The sequence below is a fragment of the Argiope bruennichi genome, chromosome 7, assembly GCF_947563725.1.
Source record: "Argiope bruennichi chromosome 7, qqArgBrue1.1, whole genome shotgun sequence".
In the NCBI taxonomy this organism is placed as follows: Eukaryota; Metazoa; Arthropoda; class Arachnida; order Araneae; family Araneidae; genus Argiope; species Argiope bruennichi.
The window spans coordinates 47,547,673-47,560,724 of record NC_079157.1 but is presented as its reverse complement, the minus strand read 5'-3'; the positions used below and the strand labels follow the sequence as shown (position 1 = coordinate 47,560,724).

Below are 13,052 nucleotides of genomic sequence, written 5' to 3'. Positions count from 1 at the left end.
TTTCAAAAGTATACGAGATTTTTGTATTCGCATGTATACTTATTCTATACATACGAAGATAACTTAAAAAGCGCAACGACTTTAATAAATGAAATTAGATATGTGATTTTGTGACCAAAGTGACAGTTCTATAGCAAATTTTCATTCTTTCTGAAAAAAAAGGTCTCCAAAATGCACGTTCGGTGTTCTCGTACTAATAACATGTTAACGATTAATAGCCAAAGATCTCATGATTGTTTCAGTAAAAATGCTCGAGTTACGCCATATGTATAGTTCGTAATTATTGTTTCCAAAGTCATGCAAGACATACGTGGCTTTACGCATCTATCATTTTATGTAGGGAAATGCTGATAAAACCTGTGTTAGAGAGTATGCTGAAAAGTTTGGGGAAAGCCAGTTATTCACGGTTCTTTTCTTTCTTTTCTAGGGACTCTCATCAGCGCCTTCACCGTGTTCTGCGGATGCAGCACCGAACACCCGGACAAGCGTCAGTCTCTCCTTTACAACCTGCTCGCTGCTCTTCTACAGCTGCTGCTCTGCCCCATTGTCGTCGGCTGGATATGGAGTGTCCTATGGGGCATCACTTTCGTCAACATCAGTGGTAAGTAGTTTACAGTACGTAAATAAGTTTAAAACTATCCGCCTTTGCCAACTGGCTGGTTCTCCAGGAATTATGGTTATGTTTATTTTAAAGTAAATCTCTTTGTTCCTCGTACGAAGTATACAAATAAGAAAGTATCGCGAAAAATTTAAATTTGAGATTATAACGAATCTTTATGTTTCAGATATCTCTGAGTCCTAAAAATACATTGTTGGAATTATGTCTATTTGCTAATCTGTAAACACGATTAATCAAAATATTTTAACCCTTTAAAGGGCCATTTTTTTCTAGTCATGTTAAAATATTTTTAGGCTTGAAATTAGAATAAGAAAAGGGGTTCATTTAGCTTATTAGATAAATTTAATTTGATTAATTAATTCATTTGGTTAATTAATAATTAAGTAACAAATCAAGATGCATCATTTTGTGTGAGATAAAGAACTGAAGCATCTAAGTTTCTGACTTACTGAAAAAATGCGTCAGAACTTATGCCACCCTATATAATTTCATACAAAGATTGATAAATTTGGTGGGAAGCATACTTCCCACGGACCTAGAAAAGGTTAAGTCAGATGGATGAAACTCAGTATTTATATTATATCTGTAGATTTTATATCATAATTCTAGAATTACTCTGAGGTTACAAAAGTCATGAGATAACAATATGCAAATGTACAGATAGCAGTAGTATCATGTACAAAATGTATAAATGCGCAGTACACTGGCAGGGCTTTCATTTGTATTCAAATGATTCATGTGTAAAGCTTTCTGTCATGATTATGACCACTCGACAAGAATTAGCAGACTTTGAACGTGGAATTGTAGTTGGAATTAGACGCACATGTCATTTCATTTGAGAAATCTTTAAGGAATTCCATATTCCAAGATCCACAGTGTAGAGCGTGTACCGAGAATATCTAATAACCTCCCACTATGTACAATACAATAATCTATTGCCTTCCCTTAATGACAGACACCAGCGACGTGTGCATAGACTTGTTAGTTGTTAATGTTAACAGACAAGTAACACTGTGTGAAATAACCGCAGGAATCAATATGGGACATATGATGGAGTGTCTGTTAGGAAAGTGCGTCGAAATTTGGCTTCAAAGGACTATGGCAATAAAAGACCGACTCGAATACCTTTACTAACGGCAAGCCAATGTCTGCAGCACCTCTAATGTGCTCGTGACCATGTCGGTTGGACCCCAGATGACTGGAAAACGGTGGCTTGGTCAAATGAGTCCCGTTTTCAAATGGTAAGAGGTGATAGTAGAGTTCTAATGCGGCGCATATCCCACGAAGCCATAGATCCAAGTTGTTGACAATGTGCAAACTGGTAGTGACTCCATAATGGTGTGGACTTTTTTTTATATGGAATGTACTGTCTTCTCTGGTCCAACTGAACCGATCATTGATTGTAAATGGCGGTATTCAGTTACTTAGAGACCCTTTTCACCCATTTATAAACTTCATGTACTCAAAAAAGATGGAATTTTTATGGATGACAATGCGCCGTGTCATTGGGCACAAATGTGCACGATTGATTTGTCGAACATTTTGGACAATTCCAGGGAATGATTTGGCAGACATGAATCTTATCAAACTTTTATTGGACATAATCGAGAAGTCAGCTCGTGCGCAAAATAATGCTCCAGAACATTTTCGAGATTATGGATGTCTATAGAGGCTCTTTATTTCTGCAGGAGATTTCCAATGATTTTTTGAGTCCCTGGCGTCGTCATTGCACTTCTTTAGGCAAAAGAAGGTCCCACGTTTTTTTAGGAGATATCCCATGATTTTTGTACCTCAGTTTATCTCATTTTGAACAAAAAATCCAAAAAGAGAAACATCTGTCTGCCCAGCTGTTCTAATAAATTGAATAGGATAACTACAAAACGCTAATTGCTAGGTAGATAAAGTTTGGATTACACTTTCATCACCTAAAATGCAGATTCATACAAATTTCGAATAAAATTCTTCAACATATTGATCTGTAATTTCACATACATGTAAACGCAATGAAAAGAAATGAAATGTCTAATTACAGTTTTATGTCAAATTTTGGCTTCAGTCGTTCGAGAAAGAGGCGACCAAAATACTTATTTGGTTTCCTGGTATTTGTGTATTAACCACATGACAAGGAATGTCACATATAAAAAAGCTTCGGAAAATGCACGATCGTGAAAGATTGTTATCACTTAAATTTTCAATACAATGGAGTTTAATACACAAATAATAGATTTTCTTTATTGCATTAAGATGAAAATAACTCTCATCTGCGAAACTTTGAAAATAAAAATCTGAATATTTGGCACTTATGGTCTTAAACAAGATCTACAATTTTATGCAAGGAGATGGGAATACACCTTTATGAAATTGTTACCATCATTTGTTTGTTTATTATTTTTTCCAGTGAGTGATATTTTCCAACACATCCTTTTTAAATCTTATATCAGCCTAAAAATATCATCATGTTACATTTTTTATATGATAATATTGAAAAGAGTGTTTACTATCCGTAAACAAATGTATGCGATGTGTTTGCTTCAGAGCTCTTCAAAACACTTTATAGAAAGACCGTTGAACCTAAAATTATTAAATTTGACGCGTCCCTCTGACTTCTAAAGATAATTTTATAAATTTATATTAATAAAATTATGACCACTCTAGGTTTTTGTTAGTTTAAATGAATTTTTCAAAATTAGTTTTAAGCATAATTTTGTAACAATTATTTTACTTTGTATAATCTCTTACATAAAAAAGCAAGATTGTGAATAATTAACTAGCTCTCTTTTGGCTTAGCGAAAATAAATATTATTTATAAAAAAAATGTATAACTTATTGGTGCTTTAACGTATTTAAAAAAATTGATGATTTTTTTTATCATTGTATTCTTTTTATGCCAACATTCTTTATGTAAACTATGTGATGTAAATATTACCCAAAAAATGCAATTAATTATGCAGTCAAACCAATTTAAAACGAGACAAACAAAACAAGACAAATATCTTGCTATAAAGTCGGAAAAGTTAAAGGTATGTCAAACTAGAGATTCTACTCGCCTTTAATTTTTTTAATGAATTCGCGTCTTTAGAAAAATATATATCTTTAATAAAATAACACTTATTGATATAAAAAAAGCTTTTTATTGATTTTGTGTATATATCTTGGAATGTACCCTTTTCTAATTCTTTGAAAAAAAATGGAAAAAAGAAGTGTTCCAGAACTGAACCACTGTTGAATAAAGTATCCCAAATTTTAAAGATTTTATTTATTTATTATAATTTTTTTTGCATTTAAAATACACAGAAAGGAGGTTTTAGACCTCAAAATTTTGATGAAACTTCAAACTTTAATCCTGCACTAGTCTGTAAAATCTAATTTTGGAACCATCTGTCCATATGTGTTCGAACGTGATAACTCAAAAATGCTAGAACTAGAAAGAACTCAAAGAACTAGGTAAATGAAAATTGGTATGTTGCCTTTAGAAATATTGCCTGGAAATAGAAGAATCTGAAAAAAATAACTAGAAGGTTTTTGCCATTTCAATATTGTTTCACATTATCTTGTAAATATTTTTAAGAAATCCTCTTGATACAGCATAGTCAAATCTGGCTTTTCCTCTATTAAATCGCACTAAACTAAACAAACTAAGAAATTCTGAGACAGATTATGTTGAAAACTTAAATATTTTTAAGAAATCCTCTTGATACAGCATAGTCAAATCTGGCTTTTCCTCTATTAAATCGCACTAAACTAAACAAACTAAGAAATTCTGAGACAGATTATGTTGAAAACTTCATGCAGATTAAAACCTTCTAATTGCATAATAATTAATCGAGCAAGTAATTGTCAGTTGCAATTTCAGTTTAACTTTACTTACTTACAAACCAATTTTTTACTAGATTTAATTCTGGAACGAAAATAAAATTAACATCACGTTCAACATTAGATGGAAGACTACTATAAGAATGTTGATATTGATATGCCTAAATGATCTGAATGTTTTCATAATTATCTGTCTGAAATGTGGAAGGTGAAAGGAAAAACCTCAGTTCTCAAAGAAATTCTGAAATAGCTTTTTAATAAAAACTGGAATGGTTCATAATTGTAATGAAGATTTTAATTTAAATGCCTTCTGTTGTTCAATTAAATTAAACCAGGTGGAAGTAATATTAAAAAAACCGAATTCCTTAGCAATTATGACGTTTGTATTAAATAAAAAAGAAACGCTTTGCGAAATAAACCATATGTTTTTTAAAAAAGAATTTCACCTTGATTATAAATGTTAAGTGTCATGAGAAAGTAAAACTACTTCATCCGATTTCTCCTATTCTTCTGAAAGGTATTCCGGAATAAAACAGAATCGTCTATTTGAAGAAAACATTCTTTCATTAGATTACTAAACATCTTTAATTACATAATTAGTAATATAACTTTTTATAATATATGTCTCCAAACCAGTGAACTAGACTTAACATATTTCACCCTTATAAAGCAATTCGTTTCTTCCCTATAAAGTTTCCCCTTTTCTAATTGTATATAGCAATGCCCTCTGGGGAAATGAAGAAATATTAATTAGCACAAATGAATAATTTTGTTTAGAATTAAAATATATTCGGCTCTTTCTTTCTTTTTTTTTTCTCACTTACGAATCATACAAAGAAAAAATATTGTCATAGTCAAAGATTCAACCTCAAAATTTGGCCGCGGTGGCCTGGTTGTAAGGTCTCGGCTTCGGAACCGGAGGGTTTCAAGTTCGTGACCCGATTCCACCAAAGAACCGTCGTGTAAGGGGGTCTGTTGCACGTTAAATCCGTCATGACCAAACGTCCTTCCGCTGGTGTGGTGTGGTGTGGAGAGGGGGGTGCCAGCTCAGGTGTCGTCCTCGTCATCTGACCGCGGTTTAAAATTACGAGGCCCGTCCCAAAATAGCCCTTGTGTTGCTTCAAACGGGACGTTAATATAACCAAACCAAACAAAAATCAACCTCGAAATTTTAATGAATATCCGCGTTTTAGACCTCGCTGAGTCCGAAAAAGACATCTTTGAATTATGTTTGATTGTATGTATGTGAACACAATAACTCAAAAACGCTTTGAACTAGATGGATGGAATTTGGTAAATGATTTTGACGCTAAATTTGCAGATATCTTTCAAATTTTAAGCGAAGTCCATGCTAGTGAAGTCCATCTGGTCGGTTAAGTGAACGTGGTGACTAAAAAACACAAAGAGTCAAATCAAGAAATGTTTGAATCAATTCAAATCAAGAAATGTTTGAATCAAGTCAAATCAAGAAATGTCAAGTCAAATCAAGAGTTTTCAAGAAATGTTTAAAGAGGAACTAATTAAGGGTAAATATTAGCTAGGCCGCTGTGAAAGCGAGGGAAAATTTCATATGGCATGTTGATATCGTCAATCCTTGGATTTCTTCCAAAGAAGAAACTTCATTTTTTTATAAAATAACCTTGTAATTACTAAACATAACTTGTCATTCAGATCATTTGAAAACCAATAAGCAACATGACAATATTGTACACTTCAGCTCTTCAGGAATCTTACACTTTCGTGGATGGTGAAATATGGCGGATTGTTGCTATTTTCCAGAAAAAAAAAGAAGTACCTATCAATATTCATGAAAGGTGTTCCGATAGTTAGTTTCTTATAATCATCTGCCAAAAACAGAAATTTTATTTTGTCTCCTGCTGTTCCTGCAATTTACTGTCACGATACCTTCTGCCAAGAAGGCTTGGTGAAGAAGTCTAATGGACATTCTTAGAGGAGGTTTTTCAAGAGTTCCATTCGTTTAATCATCCGCTATAACATGGAAACTTGAAATATATGTTATCAAATTCTTTTTGGTACATCACTGTCACAATATTTTTCATCCAAATTTCTTTGTAAAACTGATTTATCAGCTTAACATAATTGAACATTATTATAGATTTTTTTTAAATCACTTTATTTCCTTCAAATAGCATAGGGTTGTAGTAGAAAATTTTAATATATTATTCTGCCTTCCCTATCTTCAATCTAAGTCTCAAACTTCCAATCCTCCATCTTGCAATCTTTTCATAACAACACTGCAACTGATTTTGCACTGTTTAGGTTATCGATTTCTTTTCGGTTGTCGGTTGTTTTTTTAATGTACTTTTCTTTTTTCTTTGCAGTTTCAAAAGCAGTCGATGAATCGAACGGAGGTGCCATGGTGTAGCTGCCGTGGATTTCTTTGCAAGCACCGTGAAGCAACTATGGAGTAGCCAACAAACTCACCGAAAGCCAAACAGCAAAGACAGGATATAAAACAGCAACAACATTCTCTTCTTTCGCACATACTCTACCTTTGGTTTTCTCTTCCTATAGTACTATGCAATTGTCTGAAATATATAGTGATACAACCTCTACAACTGCCCAAACCTCTTGGTGTACTTACAACAAAGTCTTCTGGCACCTAACTAGCACTTCCAGGTGTGATGCAAAGTGATGTTCTCTAGAGCGGGTTCTTCTATGCTGCCGAACACAAGTAGTGTAGTTCTTTTCTACAGTGTACATATTCACGAGAAATGCCAAATGCTTTTTAAAGCTGTTAACAGTGCTCTGTAGGAAAGTTATGTTCTTTAGTTTCGGTTCTGAGTACGAAGAAAAGTCAAAAATTATTCGCAGTTTATTTATGTGCATTAAATAAAGGCTAAGATTCAATAAGCATGCAAATTCTCGCTATTGCCTCTTACCTTTGACATATTTAGTTGAGCTGCTTAAATTTTAATGTCTCAACAAAAAAAAAAAATGGAACACCTCTGTAACTTTATTTATTTATTATCGCATTTTCACAAATTTGTTGTCGATGGAAATTATTTCAGGGGCAAGTTTGTTGAGGTAGACAAACGGATTAATTGATTTAATTAACTGCTATCTCGAAATTTTTCCATTACGACTATCAATTTTTCTCACTGAATCGATTTGCAATCATAAAATCAACCTTTCAACAAAATTTTACGGAATTCTGATGATAATTTCGACAGTTATAAGGTTTTGAAAAATGACACAATGTTAAATGAGTCTTAGGAACTTTCAATTTTCTCGGGAATTATTAAAAATTTCTCCAAAATTTTTTCATTTATTTAAAAAAAATTAGCATATTTCATAAAATTATGAAATAAATGCAGAAATAATGCAAATTTGATATTTTTTTAATAAATTTTTAAATATGAATGTGGAAAAAAAGTGAATTTTAACATAATAAAATGTTTGCATAAGATCGAAACTGATATGTTAAAATGCCGGAATTCAAAAAATTGTCCGCATATCTCAATTAGTTTTCGAAATAGTCACAATCATTATGAAATTCCCCAGTCGATTTGCAACACCCACTTTTTGTGGAACTGTATATTAAGCTCATTTGTATTTATAGATATACTCTTCATGAAACCCAAACTTCAACGGCAATTATAATATCGCAATTAGTTAAATAATAAATTTATTTTCAGATCAGACGATTTTAATTTAATATGAATTTTGTTTTGTTTTTAAAAAATGAAGGGTTTTTTCACTCGGACGATATGAAATTTGATTTCAGGACAGACTGGCTGCAGAAATATTATTTTTTTTCTCTTAACTGGCACTTACTTAAAAGCTGAGAGTTACTTAATATATGGTTTCCGATGAGTTGACTCTTTTGGGGCGGAGTTTTCTGAAAACAAAATTAAGTGTATCTCAAGAACTACTGTGAATTTTGGAACGGAATTTGATACACTTACAAAAAGGCCTGCTGTATCGAATTATTTAAAAATATCATTCCCGTAATAAAAAAATGTCAAGATAGTAAGTTAATTAACTCGGTTAATCAGTTTGTCTACCCCAAAAGACCTGCCCTTTTCGCCATTTCCATCGATGCCAATTTTGTGAAAATGCGATAATAAATAACAAAGTTAAGAATGTTCTTTTTTGTTGTTGGTGGTGATGATGACTATACATTCTCTAAACTAAATAGTTTTTAGTTGAGAAATCAACCACAAATGTATCACATTTGCAAATCCCGTTTGAAAATACGGCATTCGCATACTGCTTATTTGAGGTCCAAATATATAAGTGGAATGGCATCCAGATACCAACAATAATATACTAGAACTGCAAAATCCATTCTGCAAAAAAGTGTATAAGCCTGCAGTGAAAGTAGAAAGATGAATCTCTGCAACTATAGAGGTTGTGGTCTAATGCAAATTGCGAGTATGACTGTTCCTGCTTTATTTTTGGAATTTTTTATCAATATCGTGTCTTGCAACTATGCATATATTGACTCTTTCAAATGGAAAAAGAAATGATTCGATCTGATCAAGGTTCAGTTACATTTAATCACAATATTAAATTTATACACATGCACACTAAATCAGCACATTAAATCTAATTTTCTGGCTAAATTGTGGATAATTTGGCTAAACTGCGGATAATTTTTGACTCACCCACGTACTTAAGTAAGGGTCGAAACTGTTAGAATTTTATTTAATAAATTGATGTTTTGTTCTAATTTATAGTTTTTTAAACAGGGTTATCTTATGGAAAGTTAATTCAAGACATACTTCAGTTATCTACAAGATACCTAAAATCTATGGTTGAAATCTATTTCAATGTGCGCCTTTATATCGCCAAAGATGCCAATAATGCTACATCCCCAAAGTAGCAAGAATAAAAAAGGACAAAAACTCAATAAATAATCAGCAATAGAGTTGCTAAAAAAAGTGCTTTGTTTACTTGTTCGGGTTGACATATTAGTGACAGACTCAAGGGACACATTAAAGTAGATTTCAATCAAGTCTGTGATGTTTCAAAACAAATGAAATAAAAATCAAATATTAAATGGCACTAATTTATTCTGTTAAAATCCCATTGACTAACTTAGATTGCATGAATGTTAAGTTGTTTTGTTAAAATGTAAAGTTTATTTTTTCAAATAATAATTTGCCAAATGTGGCAATTCTCGAAAATTCATTTGCAACCCTACAAAAGGAAAATTGAAATGTTTCTCAAACGGAACTTCTGTTTTTAGCACTAAGCAAGATCGCCGCCGACTAGTCTGTATTTTAACTGTTGGCGAACTTTTCTCGTGCTTGACGAAGAAACCCTTCCGTAATTTCAAGTCTAAACAATAATTGAGATTAATGGAGAGTTTAAATGATCATTTTGAACGTGAGTTAGATAAAAATTATAAAATAAATGCACATTGAGAAGAAATTCCATTTTCATGACGAAAATAACAAATATTCATTATCTACCAATTTAATATAAAAAATTCCATGATGGTTTGAAGAAGATTATAATACAACTTCTTAAATACTTATTAAAACGAGAATAGTTTGAGTTTTAAAAATTATCTTTAAAAATATTATAGTCCGATTGATACTTTCATATATTTGATGCATTTAATACAAATAAATTCTAATTCACGAGTTCAGAATTCAAGGTATCAATTCTTAGAAAAAATATAAACAAGCCGGATTTACATTGGTATGCATTACCAGAATGGTTCGAATAAATATGAAGATATTCTAAAATGTTAATTTTATAATAGATTAACTATTTAATCGTTATCAAATAGCTAATTTCTAAACCTTAAAGACGAGTATAAAAAATATCCTACATAATTCAAAGCATGTTCAAAAAATATTCTGCATAATTTAAAGAATGTTCAAAAAATATTCTACATAATTTAAAGAATGTTAAAAAAATACTCGACATAATTTAAAGAATTGTATTTTATGCTTTTTGAACCAATAAATATACTGCTCAAAGACTACGATGTTAAAAAATTTATTTAATCTCCTGACGCTATTTGTCTTCAATAATATATTCTTGGGGAACTACCATTTCAACCCCTCCCCCCCAAAAAAAAAATCTATTTTTATGAGACTAACTAAAGCAACTAAGTTTTAAAATCTAAGAATATGACTATTTAGATGATATGAAACTGTTTCATCAATAACATCGAAGAAACTCCGCCTATCAACAGACATCTTGGATTTGATTGGCTTAAAACGATGCAATTCGGAGCCTTGAAATCCAGTTATTTCTATTAGAGAAGAGCGGAATTTCTCTTTTTAAATTTAAAATGTTAGTGTCTCAAAAATTAAATCTAAGTACGAGTTGAAATAGTAATTTCTTTAAGCAGTACGGTCATTAATTGAAACATTTTAAAATATAATTTATTATTTCACTTAAAATATTTTTTCTGTTTCAGAATATATTAAAAGAACATCAATTAAGTTCTTCGAAAAATTACCCCAAATTCGCAATGAGTTACTTCAATTTCTATCTTATGATCTTGCTGTGCCCAGCTCTAGGAAAAGACATAGGGCTACAATTGAAAATATTTACATTAATTTTCCGTCTGTAAAAAGACCGCGAATTTCTATCTCCGTTTGTAATCTGGTGGATTAAATATTTTTTCAAATTTATTTCTATTCCGGCCTTAGATAGTTATGGTGAGCTCAACGCGTGAAATTTTCTGGATTTTTTTTAAATAATTAATCAAAATTGTTAATTAAATCAGTCCCCATAGAAAGGCACGTACAACGTAAATCCATTAAAGTTCTTTATTCCCCCATAAATAATCAAAATATTATTTCACTATTAATAATTAGATCATAACAATAAATTAAATAATTACACTAAATTTCATGACTTTACAGCTTTATGCTCTCGTCTAAACGAGTTTCAATTAATTGTAATCTTTCCCTTAAACTTACAAATTATAATTGCTTTCTAAATTATGATGTGGAGGTGCTCATGTCACACCGCGGAACTCCGAAACATCACGACGTTGCCGTTGCCGTTGCCGTTGCCGTTACCGTTACCGTTAAAACATTTTTCATGTTAGAAATGTATATTTATTTCTACCTGTTTAGAAATTAGCTATGAGCTATAATCCGAGTATATAGCCATTTCAAAAAGTCCGAATTAAACAATTAAAACTAACGAATCGCAGTTTGAACGAATTAATCTAAAAATAAATAAAAATATTGAATAAAAACTAAACTAATCCTAGGTTTGATTATTAGGCAATTTTCATGTTTTTATATTCTTTTAATCATTACTTTCATTCTTATAACAAATATTCCTTCAAAATTATTTAAATGAGAAATAAATAATGTTCTTGTGTCCAATGATTCAATTATAATAATTTATTTTCTAATGTAAGTATATCAATTACGCTAAAAGCTTCGTTTTATAATGTTTTTATCATGTTAATTTTTATTCTTTAAGTTAAATAAACTCTTTTAACAAATCAACTTTTTTTGTGTATACAAAGCATTTTGCTGTGCAGATTGTTATTAGATTTGTGTGCTTTTTGTTAATTGCTTATTTATGATATGTAACAAATGCTTATGGTTATTTGTAACATGAACTGGAGTGTGTATTATTGAATAATTTCTTTTTACAAATTTGTATAAACCCGGTGTTTTTCACTAAGCACATGCACATATGATATTGTTCTAAGTGTGTACACAAAGTGCGACACCAGTGTATTTGTGTTTTGTGAAAGCAATTTATAATTTCACTTGATAATAAATATTTCTTTCACGAAATTTTGTTAAGAATTCTTTGAGTATGTTTCATTGTTTTCACATATTAAGTGATCGTGAGTGATTGAAATGTGATTATTCGATGATGAATTGAAATGTGAATAACTGAAATCTTAAGCAAAAATATCTATCGTCAATGCCATGAAGTTTAGGATTGGAAAACATTTTACAATTTGAGCTTTATAAAGGAGTTCCAAAATGAACGCAAGCTTCGAATTTGCCACCATTCGTGCTGTAAAATGTTGGCAAGACTATTAAAAAAAATTTGACAGCTGATAGTTTAGGGTTAGTAAAAATGAATGATACACGATAGAAAAACATGTTAACACAAAATTTGAATGGGGCCGCGGTGGCCTGGTGGTAAGGTCTCGGCTTCGGAACAGGAGGGTTTCAGGTTCGTGACCCGATTCCACCAAAGAACCGTCGTGTAAGGGGGTCTGTTGCACGCTAAATCCGTCATGACCAAACGTCCTCCCGCTGGTGTAATGTGGAGAGGAGGTGCCAGCTCAGGTGTCGTCCTCGTCATCTGACCGCGGTTCAAAATGATGAGGTCCGTCCCAAAATAGCCCTAGTTTTGCTTCAAACGGGGCGTTAATATAACTAAACCAAACCAAACAAAATTTGATTAAAATAAAAAACACAGTTTTCTTATCTTTAAATTGATATATTTTTATTGAATCATGAAGTGCACAGGATAGGGTTATGTATGAAATAATACATAAGGCAAATGGTCTCCACGTCTTTGTTGCACATACTCATTCTTTTGTCGAAATTTTCCATGCCCATTTGGCATAAATGTGGCTGAATTTCGTTGATGAAGCGTTGAATTTCTTCCTTCAATGCACACGTGAAATCGTGGTATGGACCTTTGA

The 13,052-nt window shown here is 31.7% G+C and overlaps 1 protein-coding gene across 1 annotated transcript in view; it reads left to right on the top strand.

Annotated features, from left to right (window-relative positions):
• The window catches only part of LOC129975873 (protein SPEC3-like), a 227,727-nt gene extending 215,544 nt beyond the window's left edge, over positions 1–12,183 (top strand). Inside the window, exons 2-3 of the mRNA XM_056089129.1 lie at positions 428–601; positions 6,775–12,183. Coding sequence (XP_055945104.1) covers positions 428–601; positions 6,775–6,818 — 218 coding nt within the window. The 3' untranslated portion in view covers positions 6,819–12,183. The remainder of the gene's footprint in view (positions 1–427; positions 602–6,774) is intronic.
• The last annotated feature ends 869 nt before the right edge of the window (positions 12,184–13,052 follow it).